General features: G+C 29.0%; 3 protein-coding genes across 3 annotated transcripts in view; 2 read left to right on the top strand and 1 right to left on the bottom strand.

Moving 5' to 3' along the window:
• The window catches only part of LOC102579748 (GDSL esterase/lipase At5g45950), a 3,430-nt gene extending 1,536 nt beyond the window's left edge, over positions 1-1,894 (top strand). The window contains exons 4-5 of the mRNA XM_006367133.2: positions 881-1,130; positions 1,532-1,894. Of these exons, the coding sequence (XP_006367195.1) occupies positions 881-1,130; positions 1,532-1,722 (441 nt within the window). The 3' untranslated portion in view covers positions 1,723-1,894. The remainder of the gene's footprint in view (positions 1-880; positions 1,131-1,531) is intronic.
• Positions 1,895-9,062: 7,168 nt separating this feature from the next.
• On the top strand, positions 9,063-10,060 carry LOC107058986 (ethylene-responsive transcription factor ERF091). The gene has a single exon (XM_015305299.1). The coding sequence runs from the start codon at positions 9,065-9,067 to the stop codon at positions 9,848-9,850; it is 786 nt and encodes a 261-aa protein (XP_015160785.1). The 5' UTR covers positions 9,063-9,064; the 3' UTR covers positions 9,851-10,060.
• Positions 10,061-16,337: 6,277 nt separating this feature from the next.
• On the bottom strand, positions 16,338-17,263 carry LOC102580067 (pathogenesis-related genes transcriptional activator PTI5). The gene has a single exon (XM_006367134.2). It carries the CDS (start codon positions 17,110-17,112, stop codon positions 16,564-16,566), a length of 549 nt encoding a protein of 182 aa, XP_006367196.1. The 5' UTR covers positions 17,113-17,263; the 3' UTR covers positions 16,338-16,563.
• Between the last annotated feature and the right edge of the window lie 3,643 nt (positions 17,264-20,906).

Below are 20,906 nucleotides of genomic sequence, written 5' to 3' on the forward strand. Positions count from 1 at the left end.
CGTAAAGTTGTTTCCGTGTGACCTATAGGTCACGGGTTCAAGCTGTGGAGGCAGTCACTAATGCTTGCATTAGGGTAGGCTGTCTACATTGCCCTTCCTCGGACCTTGCTAATGCACTTTGTGCACTGGGCTCCCCCCCCCCCCCCCTCTCTTTTTTTTTTATCGATGTCCGACACGTTATATAAATCTCAATTCTTTCACCACATACTATTATTTGTTCATCAACATAAGTATAAAGTAATTTATAATTTGATCTATCAAAATTTAGATATTTCATTGACCGTTGGACCACAGTCTGAAATGCAATTACACACATTATTTCCCCTTTTCTAGATTATTATTTTTTTAGTAAAAAGATTCACCATTGTTGGGGTAGGATCCAAAACCAATTCAATTATATGCAACCAAACTTGTTGATATTCTATTTGAATTAATGATAATAATTAAATTCAGCAAAGTTTGGTTGGTGGAATTAAAATGACTTGTACGTACATACGTTACCTGTTCCAGCTGCCTAGTCCCACTAATGATTCAAAGCGTGGGGTACGTAAGGCATATAAAAAGAAGTGTGTTCTCTTGGAAATTATATTTAATACGGTACTTCCCTTTCAATTCATTTTCTAATTAAAGTTTTACCAAAATATAATTTAGTATATATATCCGCTCCCCTTTGTAAAATTTCAACAGTTATTTCCAAAAACATAACATACCGTGAAAACAAAATCAACCATGCAGTTTGTTTATTGAACCTAATTTAGTATATCCGCCCCCTTAGAAAAATTTCAATAGTTACCTACACACTTATTATAAATTTAGAATGGCTTAACACTTACGAATTTAAATTATATAAATTGATAGTAAATTTTTCTATTTTCAACAGATAATTCATAGTCAAGGAGCAAGAAGATTAGCAGTGGTTGGAGTTCCTCCTCTTGGGTGTGAACCACTTATTAGAACCATTCGAGATGATGAAACCAAATGCGATGATGATTTGAACAAAGTTGCTTTCACTTTCAATCTCAAAATCAAAAGAGAATTGCAAGCTCTTAAAAGATTATTTGGGATTAAAGTTGCCTACATTGACATCTATAGCATCATTCTGGAAGCTGTCCAAAATCCCCAAAAATTCGGTAAGAAATCTACGTTTATTGTTCTTAGTCAGAGGTAACAATATATATCATAAAATCATTTTTACTAGATACTAAAAATCATGAAAGAAAAAATAAACAATTAAAACTTAGTAAGAATTGAGTGAGTTAGGTCTTGACCCACCCAATAATTTTTGGACGGATCAATAACCCATCGATTTATTAACTCAACTCATTTTGACCTGTCTAAATTCAGCTCAATCTGCCTATTTGTCACATCTACTTTTTGTATTCCAAAAAATATGTTTCAGTCATTATTATCTCACATATATTATGATATTTGATAAGTAAACAAAAAAAATATTTTTCAAGAAAATATATTTGGTATAATTTTATATGGATATTATATATGTTGCTAATGAATTATAAATATAATGGAACAGGTTTTACAGAGACAAGTAAGGGGTGTTGTGGGACAGGAACAGTAGAGTATGGAGAGAGTTGTAAGGGGTTGAAAACTTGTGGTGATCGAACAAAGTTTGTGTTCTGGGACGCTGTTCATCCTTCTGAGAAAATGCATAAGATTATGGCTAATGAAGCTCTTAAAGCTATTAATGTTGATTTACTCGACTAATAATCATCTTTTTCTTTTTAATCATTTTGTTAATTATTGTTACTTGTTTCCTACCAATAGTTTGTAGTCATGTTTTCTTCTATGCTTTGTGCCTTAATTATTCGAGATTAATTAGCATGTAGGGAAGTTAGCTTATGCTATTGGAAACTTTCGAACGTGTGGTTTCCTTCAATTATCAGTTTTTTAAAATGTGTACTTTTTACTTACAAGAATATTATTAATTGCTTTAGTTTGTTTTAGAAGTAGGAATTGTGCGAACGCAAGCCTTGCCACAAATTACAATATAGGATCGACCTCTTGAGCCGACCTAATGGAGGTCAATTACCTAGGCTATCGACCTTGTGACTTTAGTTTTTGGATGTCAATATAATAATGTACTCGAAATTTAATCCAAGAAACATAAATTAAGAGTTTGAATAATTTCACTTTATCATGAAAAATATAAAAAGTATAAATTAAATCATCCAATTATTACACTCGGGCTTTTTTCAGAGAATGGGCTTCCCTCAAGTTGGGTAATTTTGTGTTTAAATGGTACCTGAAGGATTAAAATGGAACAAAGTTGAGTTGGAGTGCTAAAATAAAATTTAAGGACAAGTTTAAGGGGCTGCATATGTGTTTAGCCTAGTTTTTAAGTCTTTATAGTTGAAAAATAATTATTGTTCTGACTTCTGAGTTTCCGTTTATGTTTTGAAAAAAAAAAAAATATTCCATCTAACAATAGGATAAAGCTTATATCTTACCTATTCAGTTAGATCTGTATTCAGAATAGTAAATCAAAATCTCAATTCACATCTTACTTAAATCCAACATAAAATATTTCATAAAAGACAATATCCAATTAATCATCAAACACATCTACCCCACAACGAAATACTTTTTTATAACTTAAGCATAACATCAACGGTGGGACGCAGAGAATTGAACAAATTATAATACGTAGCTTGAGTTGGATGGACTGCGTCCCAGAAAATATATTCCGAAGCATTAATGCAAACAAGTGAATTTGGATTGCACAAAAGTGCAAGCTCGAAAAGCCCAGTTCCACAACAACCAGAGTAGACGTTATTAAAACCTATAAAAATGGTAAGATAAATACATTTATTAATTAATCAGAAAAAAATAATTTACTTAAACAAAAAAAAGAAGAATTAAATTTTGGTCACTCACCATACTTGTTGGGATTTTGTACCATGTCATAGAAAGGATTGTATATATCAGCATATATTATTTTTGTTCCATAAGTAATCATATTTTTTAACATATTTTGAAGAAGCTGATTATACTCTTTTCCTACGTCGGAATATGAATCAATACATTGACGTGGTTGCAATGGGCTGCCGGCCGTCTTCATGGTGATCACCACCGGTAAACACCCCATTGGCGGTAACCCTACTATTCCGATGACTCGAGCTCCTTCAGCCATTAAATCCTAAATCAATTCAACATTGAAAATATATATACTCAGGATGAGAAATCAAGAAAATAAGTAAGAAAACTACTTAAATTTTCTTTACAAAGAAAAGACATTTTTCATGAAAGACATACTTTCCTTCGTACCAAACACACATTTAATACAATGATATGATGCTTCATAATAAATTGATGTGGAGTGATATAATCTAGGGAGAAATACATTCTACAATCGTTAAACCCAATTTTAATAAATTTCATTTAGACAATAAAATTATAATATGTTTCAGTTGAGAATCTGAACACATGACAAAGTGTTATGTGAATTTTTAACACTTTAATATGCGTGTGTAACAGACTAATAATGACTATTTTTATTTATCACAAGTTAATACTTGTTATAAAAATTATTTATAAGTAACTCGATCATTAAAATATTTTTTTGATATAGTGAGTAGTATATATAGAACATGATTTATTTAAAAAATTTAGTTGAAAGAGACATTACCTTGAGAAACTGTTGAGTTAGTTGTAGCAAAAACTGCTGGTAGTCAGGGAGTGTGTAAGAGTGTCTTCTCAATTGGGTGTTAAAATAATTGATAACAAAATCATTTGTGCCAGCACTTATAAGGAACATTGCTTTACTTATTAACAATTTTGTTTTTTCTTCCCCAATCTCATTTTCAACTCTTATTTTGTACTCTTTAAAATATTCTAGCTGCTGTTCCAATGGAATTACGCCCTGCCACAAATATATATATATTTGTCAATATAAATTTATGGACAAATAAAAGTCTTAAACAAATTTCGAGAATCATTTTACTCATTATTGAATTATGTTTGATTTTTTGGTGAATTTCGTTATTGAAATTTCTAGCTCTGTCAGTGTGCAACATAACTCCTGCTATGTGTATATAATCTTACCAATGTCAAAACAGTACTTGTAGGAAAAAGAACAGCTTGATTATATTAACTGCTAAAGTTTACATTCAAAATTGTAACGCCTGGAAAATATATAGTAAAACCAAATTACTACTGTTTTCTACTAGACTCATTAATGTTAAAGAAAAGAAAGAACTAATATAAATTAAACCTGATCTGTTACATTTATTTGTTGATGCATTTAATAGACCTCACTCGAAAGCTACTTAAAATGTTCTTATTTTACTTGTCTAAAATAGATGTTTTATTTAACCTGTCCATTTTAGTAAATTGAGAAAATTTTATTGAATTTTTCTTCCCATATTATCCTTAGTATTATATAATTACATTACTAAGGTAATTTTTATAAAAAATAAACCTCTAAATAAAAATTTATTTAAAAATGTGTGATAGAGCAATTTGCTTAAGAAAGTAAAAGCCGGTGCATGTGTGATGTGTGTATTTTGCACTAATTATTAATTTGTACTAGTACTAAATTTTGTCTTGTTATTATGCACAATTTTGATTACGTGTTGATTACCCCCTGTTATAAATTTAAAGCTGATCATAAATCTAAGCGTTTAACTTTTATATACTGTTCGAATAATTATCAGTTGGTCATCTAAACTAGTGCAATAAATTGATATAAATCTATATAGTAGAATTTTCGATACGGTCAGTATATATAAGTTATATATAACTTAAAGTAAATCACGATAATGTAGAATTCATTGAGAGAGAGATACGCTTATTTGAGCGGTGAGAGGGTCTAAGCCAGAGCCACCGGAGGCGAAACTAACGCCAGTCATCAGCTCCTCCAAGCTAAGTATTGGATCCAAATATGGTGGCACGAATTCTTTGAGTCCTATATATGAAGCTGTTCCATACAACACAAAAACAACATGGTTACGTTATTAAAAACAAAAGATAATAATAATAATAATAATAAATAAAAACACCAACATTTTTGTTTTTTTGTTCTTTCTTTTCTTTCTTGTGACCCTTGTATACATTTTATGTGTCACACTTTTATTTTTTAGTCTGTCCAAATTAGAATGTCACACTTATATAACTTTAAAATTCTAATTTTCTCTTCTTAATCAGAAGATTAATTTACAAGCACAATAATATGTACGTATAACTTGTTTTAAATTTGATGTCTAATCATATAAATTGAAATAAAAGGATAACAGTTAGAACAAATGTACCCATCATATCAGTGACGAGGCGGCCATTGGTGAATCTTCCTGTGGGAATGTGGTTGACAAAGTCCCTTCCATAGGGAGGAAAATTGCTCTTTGTAACAGTGGCTCTGCAGTTGTTGTTGCCAGGGTCAACTGTGGAGTCTCCAAAGACAAAGATAGCTGAAATGGTATTATTGAAGGGCTTAATTAACACATTCTTTTTTGTTAATGGTCCAGTTTCACCTTTAATGTTACTACTGATGATGCTGATGAAAATAAGAAATAACAATATTGGAGAATATCGAAGAAACATGACATGACAAGAACATCTCATTTTTGGTCCAATCGTTGAAAGACAGTATAAAAATAAAAGAGGTGACACAAATTGGACTTTGAGTGGAATTGTGTGTAATATATACTTATTTTGTGTAGGTGCAGTAATTAAAGTGGACCTTTGTTTGGTTTTTTTATTTTATTTTTTTATACCATTGATGTCTAATTAACTTTATGTTAAAAAAGTCTAAACTCATGTTAAAGTACTGCATATACAATGGGTTATAGTCAAGTCCAGTATTGGTTCTTTCGAGAAAAACTTAGCTAGTAGATGTATTACAATTAAAGAGATTTTGACATATAATAAAACTGATATTTGTGAATTTAACCTTTTGAATTTGTATTGGAGATAGATGATTAAACAGGACATGTTCCTAGATAGAAAAAATATGAAGGTCGCATCTAATTTTCTTTATCAATACTGTTATGTTATCATTATACTCTACCTAACTCATTTTTAAATTTTATTATTATTTATTGTTGTCCTTACATTATATTATCATATTATTTATTGTTGCTATGGTTCTCTTCTCCTTAATTTTTAGCTTGACTTCTTTACATGAAAAATATCTCTTACGTCCTTTTTATTTTTGGGGGAAGTTCTGGAATAGATTCAATCAAATATGTACATTGAGGATGATATATACAAAAAATTAAATTCCCGTTTGAACATGACTATTTTTTTTTTTTAAAAAATATCATTATAGAAAATTATTTAAAATTGACTAGCTAAAATAAAAAATAATAGACCAGATAGGTAAAAGGAGGATAGATCTTGTCATGACCTTTGCGATACTCAATCTCCCTCATTATTAATTATTCATTCTTATTTTGAATTACTCACTTTAAATACGGAAGGATAAAATTATAACTCATTTTACTCAACTAGTCAATTTTATCCCGTCGAAATTCAACCTAACACGCCCATCTACCACCAAGATGAAAAAATGATCACGATCTGTAAGTATATATAAGCAATACCAAGTAAAGCAATTACACATGAAAAGAAAATAAGGAGAAAAAAAAACACTAGTACTAACGAAAGAAAGTTATAAAATGAATAGTAATAGTGAAAACATTTCTTATCAATTACTTAATATTGAACTAGTAGTATTTTATTAATCAAATACATCGAATGTTAACAGCCGCAATAGCATCTTTTCAATATTTTGCTTTGCCATCAAGTGTTAGAATTTATTTTCTCCGTTCACTTTATATTTTCACGTTCGAAATAATAATTAGTATAAATATTTTATTATAATATTTATAAATATCTTATCATAATATTTATATTGATTAATATATAATTTTAAAATAAGTAATTAATATAGAGGGAAAATTAAATATAGAAAAAAAATATTATTTTACTTGATATGTTAAAGATAATAAAAAATAGTAAAAAAATTATTTTAAATACTGAACAAATAAAAATGAATATTCATCGTCCCTAGGAGAAGCGTGTGGCTTGTTTTTGAGATCCCGTGTTTCATTCATTATCTTTCTTTTGAACCAAGATGAAGAAGAGGACCAATTAAACAAAGAAGTCGGATTTTAAGGGGGCGAAATGTCGAAGTCCCACAAAAATAGGAGTAGTATTGGATAATCCATTCATTGCATGAGTTTGTATAAAATAAATTATGATTATAATTGGACAATATTGAGTACTCTCCACTCAATATATATATCTAGGATTGATGCACCTTTGGACATTAAATTCTACCTATACACATGTATCTACACGATCAATTATTTAAAAAGATAATTATTTCTTTCTTTTAATTTATTTTCTTTTTTAGTTCATTTTTTATTTATTTTTAAACTTATTTTTTTTCCGGGTAACTCTTTAGTTTCAACTTTCACACATTAAAATTAAATGATATTTTAGTACATTTTACATATCTTTAATTTAAAATCACAGAATTCAAAAGCCTATTTTATGTTCTTTAACTCAATCTGTAAGTATATATATTAATAAAAAGTATGTTTGCAGCTCGTCTATTAAGATCCTAACAGTCAAATCATTGTGTTCGTTCTCACTATCTGCCAATCAAATTTATTCTAAAATGTTCGGAGATAGAGAAATAAATGAGGGATAGAAATAATGAAAAGTTTTATGGTATGTGACAAAATATTGAAAAACTAAGAGATAACCGTCAAATATACATATGAATTATCACTATTTTTGTGAGCTAATTTCATATCCAATTATCAGGTGTATCCTTTTTCTCTATTTGAACTATCACCTACTAAATATTTTATTTTTTGAATATTATTTATGTACTAAAACACACTTAATTGAGTAGATGGTAATAATCTAAGTAGGAGAACAGAACAACTGATAATTGATCTAATCAGCTTCGACGTATGTTTTAACACATAAATAGTATGATAGTTCAAGTAGAAAAAAAAAGAATAATCAATAAATAAAGTGTGAAACTCACGAAAGATAATAGCAATTTGTTTTTTACTATTAACTTAAAAATTAAGGAAATACAATTAGAGTTCTAGTACATTGAGCAGGAATGGTTTGAAAAAGACCAGTACCTTTAAACCTTTAAAGCCATGGAAAAAAAGGCAGTAGGAATAAACTTAAAAAGTTCGTTTCCCACTAAACCGCCAATTAATTTGTATTTTTTGAAGAGTATTTCGCAAGAAATGGCTTTTTTCTGGATACACAAATAAAATCGTGATAAGCCAGCAATGCAAACAAATGTCAAAGGTATCTCTAGTTCTTTGAGGTTAATTAAGTGAGGAAGAGAAAATTTTATCCATACAGAATGTTTACATCAAACTATATTAACATGATTCGGTGATTTAATGAAGTAAGAAAACATAATAATAGAATTAACTATAATTTTAGTATTCTGCAAACACATGCATCTATTGATTTGATATAAACACATAAGTTTTCACCTCTTTTAAAGTTTTATTGGAGGATTTTAAAACCAATTTAGGGATTCAATGTGAACATTCCTTCCTTAACTAAGAAGTTTAAGAAAATTAAATTAGATGTGGACTTATTGCGATCAAAAACGAAAAAAAATCAACTAGAACAAGTTTTTTCATACTCTTCACTTGCTTGTTATCTCATTAATCATTTAGTAAAAACGGGAATTTCACAATAAATAAATATTAAAAAAATAGCTTTTCCAGCTAACAACACACAAAACGATTAGTCATAACCAAAGCATTCAACAAGAAAATATTAAAAACAGTAAAGTGAACTCCTTTCTTCATGTCTAAATTCTAGTAACATCCTTGAATTTAGCTTAGTCATAATTTGTAATACAAGTATCCTACTGTCTTCCAATTCATCAATTGGATTAAACCATTTGCTGAGCTGTTATTTAATTCCTAGTCATTATTAAACAATAAGCTAGCCTTGCACAATATTATAAGATAAGAGTGCTATCTCTTGTATTATAAATAGTCCTCAAGTTAATTTAATTTCAACAAATATTTTTTTTTTTCATATGAAACATTCTTTAAAGATGACTACTCATGTGGAAAAGAATAATCAACAACAAGATCAAGTAGCATGTGAAGAGATTCTAGAGAATGTTTGGGCAAACTTCATATCCAAGAATGATCAAAATTCTCAAAAGGTGACAAATGAATATTGTTGTGAACAATATTGGGAACAACTTCCAATTCTTGAAAGATTACCAAGCTTAGGAAGGTGGATATCAATGGGAGCTGAAACTTGGGAAGATATTCTTGATGGAATTATTATTCCTCCTCAAGACAACAAAAATTCAAACGACGAATCAACAAATAAAGATGATGAAGACGTTGTCAACGTTGAGAAGAAGAAGATGGTAATTAATAATACGCGGCATTATAGAGGGGTAAGAAGGAGGCCATGGGGAAAATACGCGGCTGAGATAAGGGATTCATCAAGAAAAGGAGCTAGGGTTTGGCTAGGGACATTTAATACTGCTGAAGAAGCTGCTATGGCTTATGATAAGGCGGCTTTGAGAATTAGAGGTCCCAAGGCCTATTTAAATTTCCCATATGAAATTGTTGCTCAAGCCATGGGAATATCTAATTGTCCTAATGAAAAAGAATGGACCTTTTCATCATCAAGTCAATATAATTCAAGAAAAAGGGTATCAAGGGATTGGAACATGAATGAAAATTTGGATGAAATTAATCAATTGCCTAAGGAGAAGAAAATTATGAGAAGCATGGAGGAGGATCTTTTGAATGACTTGGATATCCTAGAGTTTGAGGATCTTGGAAGTGATTATTTGGATGGTTTATTATCCTCTTTGTAATAGAAGAAATAATAAGTTTTAGATACAAAATATAATTAGGGGAGATACAAGGTAAGGGAAATTAAAATTCTTGGGTATAATTATATATGTATAGGAATTAATTATTGGATGAATCATGATTTTTTATTAAATTATGTGCCACTTGCTTTTAATCACCACCTCTTTTATATATCTTTCATGTTTCATGCATATATTGAGTTGCAAAATTTTATATTATTGTCTTTTGTCTTTGTCGAACATAATTGACGGTTAGTATTTTGTATACATAGGAGTATACAGTATATATTTAAGTGGTATACTTTTGAAGTATACAATTCATATAGTTTAAAGTATACAGTAGTGTGATTCAATTATTCTTACAATTTTTATACCATTAAAGTAGTAAAATGCGAATTGTATTGCTCAAAAGTATATAATGTACATAATTGCCTTGGAGGGTAATGGAGAGAAGTCGGATTCAATTTTATAAATGGATACAAATGGATAATTTACTTTGTTGGAATAATCATCAAAGTCTTTCTGCTTGATTTTATAATACCATTTCCTTTTTCTGAGTGATTAATTTTCGAGGAGTCTTTTATGTTTTTACTTTTTAAATTCTAATACTCCCACTTTCCCAAATGAATTAATTACACTTTAGTTTGGAAATATTATCCTAAAATAATTATTATTTTAAAAAAATAAAATTGATAATTATTTCAATTTATTTTTATCTAATAAGAGTAGCATATGAAGATAGAGATCACTTATTTGCTAAGTGTTCTTATGGAAATCAACTGTGGAATAGATTACTAAATTGGATTGGACAACCTTCTATCACTCCGCAATCATGGACTCAACATCTAGAATGGAGCCTCACTCGTGAAAGGAAAATCTGCCCAAGCTAGAATATTTAGAATGCTAAATGCAGAGATAGTTCATGCGATATGGAATGAAAGAAACACGAGAATTTTTGAGAAGAGAAGTCGTGAGATCGAAAGCCTTGCCCGGGAGATAGCTTATACTTGCAGTGCTCGAGCAACACATGATGTAAATAGGTTAATTCATAATTTCCAATTTTGAGCAGGATGTACTACACAATTGAAATAGTCCAGTTAGAGATGAGTTAGGAGATAGCTAGTTGACTTTGACTAAGCTATGGTTTTGTAATGTTTTCACTGGTGATTAATAAAATCATGTTAGTTACCAAAAAATAAATAAAAAAATAAGAGTAGCATAATAAATTATATCTGCTATTATTTTATTTTTCTAATAAGCATAAGAGAGATAAATCGACAACAACAATAGAACAGAGGAGTAGTAATATAATGTGTTAGATATATCTATGCCTTACGCCCTTACCCATCCACCATCCCTGTGATTTTGACTTAGTTTTAAGATCTAACTCTAGATCACCAAAAAAAGAAAGTCCTAATTTTTAATAAGAGAATACATTTTTTTTTCGATCGCAAGATGAATTTAGAATTTAAGTTTGTAAAAATTATGCAAATCACATAGTGTAATAGACAAATAACATCTTATCTCTACTCTTTCATTAATTACAAAAATTCCTTCTTTTTTATACCTTTCGGATACATAATTATGAGGGAGGATACATTAATTTGGACACTTCTGTCATCAGATTACTGTGCTAAATAAGGGACTAAAAACAGAAAATATAATTGAATCCCACAAATCAAGCGTACGTTTCTTTCTTCTAACAATCAGTCGTTCACAAACAAGTAACATAACTAGGAAATTAAAATTTCAAATTGTCAAATTGTGTCTCTCTGTTCTTCCAAAAAACTGCAGAAGCTTGATTCAAAAAAAATTGCAACGAAATTTTGTGAAGATTCATAATGAATATTTTGATATTGTTAAGGCATTCAAAATATGGAAAAGTGATGTTAGGTACGAGTGATACAGAAGTAATGGGATAGTGGTTGGGGAGAATATTTCATTCGTGAACCTTATTTCCGCCATTGCAGCTGAGTTAAAAGATCTTATAACAAAAGGTTTGTGAACAAATAATCTTGTGATACACAGATTGTATAACTTTCTTTGTTTTTTTTTAAAATTTGTTTGTTACTATATTATTCATGATACACTGTTATTTGCAAATTATATTCATAATTAGATTACATCTTATGTATTGGGTGTTGCTTCGTATGTGTATGATGTTTAGATTTGTGTATCATTGCTTGATAATTACAAAGTATCATATACGTTTGAAATACCTCTTCGTTCTTTTAATGTATCAATGAATAGAAACATGTAATTGTGGTACATAGGTGTATTTTGTATCATTTTTTTTATATGTATCTAAAACATGTAAAATTGTGGTGACAGTAATAATATGTATGATATATAACTAAGAATATATATGATCCGTTGAGCTGAGTTATAATAATGTATCTTGAAGTGTAATTTTTTTTGGAATAATACAATAAACATTAAATAATAAATATATTTGGTACAATTGTAGCTATGTATTAGTGTGTTATGCAGTTCCAATGGAATCAATGCCAGACAAAAGTGATTGGTCAGTTCCGAAATGTGTTTTGAAAGAAGTTGTCTTGCCACAAAGATACAAAAGAATGTCCAGTAGATCAAGGAGTAAAAGGAAGAAAATCCAGATGAAAAACTAACATCAAACACGAACTGTTGTGGCTGTGGACAAGAAGACCACAATCGAAGAACTTGTACTTTCTTCCCGAAAGAATCTTGATCAATACTTTTTTGGAGTACTTTGTTTTTCAGATCTAACAATTCTCAAATTATAACATTTCTTTCCACTGTTACAAATGTTTACATTGAAAAGTACTTTTAGCTTACTAATTTCTGATTCAATAAATTAAAATGTTACGTTTTTCAGTTCTGCCTATATTTTTTTATTGTTAATTTCTGATAAAATGAATCTGGTATACATATTGTGTATTGTTTTGTGTTTGATACAAAGTTATTTTTAAAATATACATTGTGTTGGTTAAGTAATTAATGTATTTGTAATTGCTAATAAGTACTGAAAATACTATTACATTGCATTGATTTGTTTAACATAATGAATCTGATACTTAATTCTTTGAATTTTTTTGTATCGGTTAATATAGTATCGAGTGTTGTGATATGTACCGGATAAGAGTTGTGATGTGTATCGGTTAAGAGATATAATGTTAAAAAGTACTAAATATAATACAAATTTAGAGGATTGTAACAATTGTAAATATATAGTATCAGGTTTTGTGAGATACATCAATTTGTGATTTTGAAAACATGATAAATAATAATGTGTATCATATACATAATATATTTTTTGTTAAATTTGTATCAGCTTATAATATAGTATCAAGTATAGTCATTTGTACCAAATTTATAAGAGACATAATGTTAAAAGGTACTAAATATATTGAAAATTAACTAATTTGTATCAGGTATAAAAATATAGTATTAGGTGTTGATACATACAAATTTGTTATATTGAAAGTAATTGTGTATCATATACATAATAATTTTTTGGAAAATCTTGTATCTGCTAATAATATAGTATCAACTATAGTGATGTGCACTATACTTATAAGAGACAAAATTTAACAAGGTATTAAATATATTGAAAACAAAATGAAAAGCGAAATAAATAATTTTCAACATAAAAACTCTTCACATTTAGAAGTAATATCTTTAAAAGGGAAGAAATACTCAAAAACACTAATTAATGTATCTTAAAAACAATAGATCATCAACAACTGTCGGTGAATCGATACATAAGAATCTATTCTACATTAACAAGATCATCTTCTGTTGGTGGAGTGTAGTCACTCTTTTCCTTGTAGGATCATCATTCTCGCTAACATATCCCGTCTTGGCCTTGTTGAGACCATACTTTCATAACCGTGTTGCATATCTTGTGCAAAGATAGTCACTTCGAAAATCATTAGATGGGATGTTGATTTCATCACTCAGAAATTCAACAAAAACAACAAAAAACATTTCGCAGTCACTACAAAAAAAGAAGATACATTATAAAAACAGATCAAATGTGTAAGTAAAGAAAAATTATTTCAATAGCTACAAACTGTCGCTTTCTTGTTGCATAATATCTTGAACAAATTTCACCTCAAATGAATGTTGTGGATTCAATAGTTCAACAGGGGAAGACATAAATTTAAAACAAAATAAATAAATACTAAAATACATGGTTCAATACATACCCTGGATAGTGTAGATCGAGATATGGCGGGGGAAACCTTTCTACCTCTTTTTTGTTGTTGTTTTTCAACCTTTGCTTTTGATGATGCAGGTACATCCTTTTTCGCTTTTGCCTTCTTTGAACTTTGATTTGCCATTGTTAAAGGATCCTGCAACCTTTTAGATCTGTTTTTTTGTCCATTTGAGATTATCAGAATCAAAGATTCGATTAGTATTAGGTGTAACTATTTTGGGTAATCCCCATGCTAAATGAAGGAGCATCCATATGTATTAGACAAAATGATGAAACAAGAAAAAACGAAGAAGAAAATTGAAGAAGATGAAAGTACCTACAAATCTGAAATTAGTTGACTGGAGAAAGAAACCTCTTGAAATTCAAATTTTGATTAATGTGGTAACTGATTTGATTATGTGAGTGAAAAGAGAGAGAAATTGAAGGAGTAAATATAGGAGTTAGAAATGTGAGTTTGGAGTGGAAATGTGGATTTTGAGTGAAAAGAAGGAATTTTCGTATTATTTTAAAATGGTAGGGAAATATTGAGAATACCGTAACTAATGGTGTATACTTTGATAATTTTTCCTTTAAGTTTTGTGGGTTCAATTTCTTGTGATTCTTAGTATTAAACATTTTCAAGTTATATATAGATTCATGTCTATTATTTATTACAATTTGAATAAATTTTTATATATAAATTTATATTTCATGTTAAAAATAATTATAAATTCAATTAAATTCGCATCGATAATGATACATCCGATCGCGCATATAGACAAGAGGCTTGACTAACCATCTTGTTATTTATTTATTGACAAGAAAAATGCAATATGGATCCTTCTGTAAAAGTTGGTAGGTATCTAACATAAATATTGCACACTTCATTGATTACGTATAATGTTTTTCTAGATGGGAAGACGGTTGAAATTTATAATTAGAAAAATTAGACGTGCTTAATTTGGTCCTGGTGTCTTTATACATATACAGTATTAATTTTCTTTCTTCTCTTTATGGTAAACGTGTGACAAATATTTTTATGATTCTATTCCTATTGTTCTCGAGTAGTTTATAAAACGAAAAGTCATCAAGGTGTGCTTATAAAGTAACTTAATTTTAAAAAAAGGTTATCTTTGTTTTGGAAAGATTTATCCTTTTTGTAAAGAATATCCTTTGGCAATTACAAAAAAAATAAATAAAAAATAAAAAAAATAATATATATATATATATATATCTTTTATTATGTGAGGAGTCTAGAAAAAGTGGAGACGAAGCTAAGAGAGAAATCAACATTAACAAGCATAACAAATCATCATACTCTTTAACTTGACTTCAGTTTATATATATGTTCTCGCACTTTGAATGTGTATAAGTAGATACTTAAACTTATCTAAAACAAAACAAGTAGACATATATGTCCTATGTGGTCAATATGCATCCCATGTGGCGTCCTATGTGTATTATGTCACGTAGAGCGTGTGTGTCTACTTGTTTAAATTTATACAAAATTAAGTAATTATTTATGCACATCGAAAATTGAAAGACATAAATATCAACCTCTGAAGTCAAGTTAAAGAGTATATTTATATATTACGTCAATATTATCATATTAAAAGTATAACTTATGTTAAGTCTCTATTCTTAAAACAATTTTTTTTAACTCTAAAAAATAATATATTTATTTTTTATATGGCGGTTACATTGGGGAGTCGAGAGACAACTTTAGATAATTACAAAGTCAATAGGCAGATATTGCATCTCAATCCTTTCTTTATATTCAAGACAATTCTCGTGTGTCTTTTGACTGCTGACCAATACGCAAAGTGCTCTCACCAAATTTTATATTTTCTCTATTATACAAATATAGACAGCTCTAGCCTTTAAAGTATGAGCTCGGAAAAATTCTTTAATTTTTATTCATATTTAGTGTTTACATTTAAAAATTTACAAAGTATTTATAAATTATTAATTATAAATGCATTTATTATTGTATAGTATTAATTATTAAAAATTATTTTATTATTATAGAGCTAATATAAATCCGAGTGTTATTATCATTACAGATGGGACTTTGGGATTGTGAGGTGCTTGGCCGATTAAGATAAGTCGATTATAATTCAACTGGTCAAATTTTAAAATTATTTTCACTTATTTATTTATCCTTATATTGATATAATTACCGAATTAGATAGAAAAGTTTTTCCTTTTATTTATCATGAGTAATATATCAAATTATCAATCAAACCGGAAAAAAGATTTGGGTATACATATAATATTCCGTTTGATTTGAATTTTGAGAAGAAAAAAAACTAGAAAATAGAATGTGTCTATTACAACTTATAAACATACTAAGTATCCTAAGCAATCTTTTTACACAAGATTATAGCGTGCATCGCTGCAAACAATTCAAAAAAGGAAATAAGAGAATAGAGAAGCCCATAATATAAGTACAACAGCGAAATTTTAGTAGTTCAATTGATTCGTACACCTGAATACATAGATAGAGATATTCCCTACTTGCCAACACATTATTCGCTTAGAGCACCAAGAAATTCTCCATGCACAGCTCTGTTTTAACATCTTGAGAAAACTCCTTGGAAATTTTTGATTCAAATGCATCACTCGTTCCACTTGAAACTTCATTCGAACTTGAATTTGAATTATTATTGGTAGTGTAACTATTTGAGCACAAACTTAATTTTTCTACTGAAACAGAGGCAGTCACTATTTCAGATGGAAAATTAAGTAGTGCCTTAGCACCTCGCATTCTAAAAGCCGCCCTATCATAAGCTAACGCAGCTTCTTCAGCAGTTTCAAACGTACCTAGCCATACTCTCGCACCGTGTCTAGCCGAATCGCGAATTTCGGCAGCGTATTTTCCCCACGGACGACGTCGTACGCCTCTGTATTTCTTGCCTATGCACTGTGACGGACGAAGATTATTAGTATTTCTTGGAAGTAATTGATTTCTTTGGGGTAAATAAGGGATGTTTAGAGCATTAGCTTCATTAAGAACTTCATATAATACCATCTCTTGTGAGTCATTCTCATTAAGAGGTAGATCACTTTGAGGAGTTGGAACCATAGCTATAATTAGAAGGGATTTTGGTTAATTTGTTGGGGAAAATGTTTAGTTTTATGAGGTATTTAACATAAAGGGATACTAGAAAAGTAATCGTTTAATCGTGGGATTTTTATGAATTTTATTTATCTCGTGGAGAAAGAGGAAAGTATGAGGAAACAAGTGAAAAATTATGCAAGTCTTTTTCAATTTATATTATATGGTTGGTGTCTTGATGGGATGTGACATGGTTTAATTAATTACCCCCTGTTTGCGTTGATATTTCAAGTTTATTTAATTGTGTACATGTACAATGATGTATACTTGGTTTTGTTTAAGAGTATTGATGTCAGTATTAAAAAAAAGATTGGACGCAATTTGATCACTTTAGAATAAGGGGAAGTTGTTGCCCGTGGAAGACGCCTTTTTTGAGGTGGATATTAGTGGTGAAAACCTCGTTTTCGATTACATATAGCTCAAAATGATAAAAGATTTGAAATTCATTTATTTTATACGAGATTTAGATCATAGTTATTAGATTGAGTTGAATTTGTAACCGACACTGCCTTTTGATTATAATCTTAAGTGCATGCTAATCTTAGAAGAATAAAAATATTGAAGAAATTAGATCCAGGTCATCCATGGTCAATTGAGATCATATAAATAATTTTATTGTTTTAAATTAATAAATAAAAAGACACAATAGTTAAGGACTCCTCCTATTTGATAAGAAGGAGAATTCCTATAAAGTTTCAGTGAAAATTAATGCGATCTTTTCTTTGAAAAACACTGCAATAATTTTTTATAGACTATGATTCTTTATTATAGTTCGTGTTTAGATACATATGATTACACTGTTAAACTAGTAAAACGATTTGGTATGTTTGATTAGATTCTTCACTCTTTGATAGCCGAAGGGGATATTTACAATTCAATGCGATTAGAAGGCACATATTCGTTAATTTGATCCAATAGAAGAAACTTCCACAAAGGATGAGCAAGATGACTCACATTTGACGTTCTAGAGACTACACATCGATGTGACTTCACTGGGTTCGTAAGGCTTTCCTTGGTCTATTTGGTGGGCCAATAAAAGGATCTAATTTTCCAAGACATTTTGTTTTACAATTGACTTTAATATAGAGTCTAGTATTTAACAACAAGGTTCATGAATCATGAATCATCAATAAATTAAAAAAAGAAAAAAGTGCTAATTTAGACTTCTATTTGCTTGACTTCTTGTCGTAAGAATAGGATCTAACATCAACTCATTTGTTCATCTATATACAATGATAATTATTATTGTTCCATCCGTTTCAATTTATTATTTAATTTGAGATAAATTTTAAGAAAGTAATTATTTTTTTTAAAATTTGTAGTCATAAATTAAAAATATGTAAAATATACACCACCTTTTATTTTTGCCAGTGGAAAATTAAAAAATTTATAGTTGCTAAAGAAAAAGAGTTGAGTACTCTTTTTGGGATAACTGAGTGAGTAATTTAGATGAAGAATAGTCTTTTTTTCACATGGTTTTAAACAAAAGATATCGACGTTCAAATGACTAATTTAACTTTTTGAAATGATGGGTATTCAATATTGATATTATACTATGATAAGAATTTTATAAAGCAACATTCTTTGGCTGCGAATTTTCAATATATATAGGGTAAATTATAGAAATCACATACTTTTAAGGCAAAATTACAATTTATCCCTTAAAAGTTTATAATTACAAAAATTCCTCAAACTGATATAATAATATAAGCGCTGATACATTAATCTGATGCGCGAGATACAATAATATAAGCGTTGATACATTAATCTGATGCGCGAGATACAATAATATAAGCGTTGATACATTAATCTGATGCGCGAGATACAATAATATAAGCGTTGATACATTAATCTGATGCGCGAGATACAATAATATAAGCGTTGATACATTAATCTGATGCGCGAGATACAATAATATAAGCGTTGATACATTAATCTGATGCGCGAGATACAATAATATAAGCGTTGATACATTAATCTGATGCGCGAGATACAATAATATAAGCGCTGATACACTAATCTAATGCTCGAAAATGAGGGATTTTGGAGATTTGTAAAACTTATAGGGAATAATGGTAATAAGTAAACTATAAGGTGAGATTTCTATAATTTTTTCATATATATATATATATATATATATAAAATTGTCTTTTCTGTGGATTATTATTTATTTGTAAGACTGCAACAGGTAACATTAGGCAAACCCTCCTAACACAAACATGGTGGAAAATATGAACCCCAAAGGCACGACACATCACACATGGTCGCCAAACTATTGTGCCCACATTTATTTGTGTAAACTTAGCTGCAAATATATTCAACTTCTAAAAAAGAGATGTATATTTGAAAATTATTTAAGTTGGTATACATACTTCAAATCAAGATAGTGGGTGTAATCTTATCTCGATGGCAAGGGTGGTTCAAGGTAAGACTAGTAAAATGTTTGCTTTAGGCCTCAAAATTTTGAGATTCAAAAAATTTTAATAGTGAATTTTATGATTTTAGTTATAGGTGAAACAATATCGAACATTACAAATATATATATATATATATAAGAAGAGTAATTATCTACTTTTTATTTAAAATATTTTAGTACTTTGAATTGAACAACTCAAATCTTCATTATTAATAAATAAACTTTTTACATTAAAATTCAACGTGATATATTGCAAACAATGTCTAATCTCTTATTAACTAAATCTAATCTTTACGTTTATAAATAATAATATGTGAAGTTAACTAATCCTTACGTTTATAAATAATAATATTATAATTTGAAGTTACGCTTAAGAATATAGACTAACAACAAATAGTACACAAGAACAAAAAAAATATCCAAAATTAATACTAATAATTTTGTCCATGTCTTTGGTTTTAGGCCACTAATTTTATTGAGACGCCCTTATTCGATGATAAATTGAACTGGCCTAAATTTAACTAATAAAATGAAAAATTATGTTGTAAGGCAGTTCTTAAGACTATTTTTTTCTTCACTATTACAAAAATAGATAATTATGATTTGATCAAAAACTTAATAATATCGAACAAAACAATCATCTCGGCTTATCAAGAAAACTTTCAAAGGCTTATCAAGAAGAATTTCAAAGCTAAGGAGTAGGTAGAAGATGCTTGTTAATTACATAGAAGATCAATTCCAAAGATTGCACTAATTTTCCGTGAAAAAAATGAACTAATTGAGTATGATGGAAGATTCCCAAAATAGTTGTTTATTGTGAAGTTGGTTGCTCACGGAAGGTTATACATGAAAAGTAGGATGATTGGAATGAATGTTAATATAGTATGCATGCCCTTTGTATGAATCGAATAATAAATCGTTTTCATCTGTGTGGAACAAGTTACTATAATGGCTAGATCAGACACGACAAGCAAAAGCATGATACTAATAACTTATATTGACAGTGGATCAATATAATGAGAATAGTGCTATAATAACAATATATCCTTAATTAACCGGCTGCATTATCATATGTGGCAAGAGAGGAACCAAATTATTTTCAACGCAAAAGAAGATAAGTATCGGTACGTGAATGAAGAGAATAATTCAAGATGTATATTTCAGAGGCGGTCTCAAAGTGAAATTAACTAAATACTTGACTATCTTGAACTACCATATATCCAAGTTGTCGACAGATGATTAGGAAATTGAAGGTTATTAGTTATGTTTGATCTAGTCACAATGATTTTTTTTTTAGCTGTAAAATTCTATTTGATAATAAAATACTTTAAAAAAATATCGGACA

The sequence above is a fragment of the Solanum tuberosum genome, unplaced genomic scaffold (genome assembly GCF_000226075.1).
Source record: "Solanum tuberosum cultivar DM 1-3 516 R44 unplaced genomic scaffold, SolTub_3.0 scf00746, whole genome shotgun sequence".
NCBI classification, from domain to species: Eukaryota; Viridiplantae; Streptophyta; class Magnoliopsida; order Solanales; family Solanaceae; genus Solanum; species Solanum tuberosum.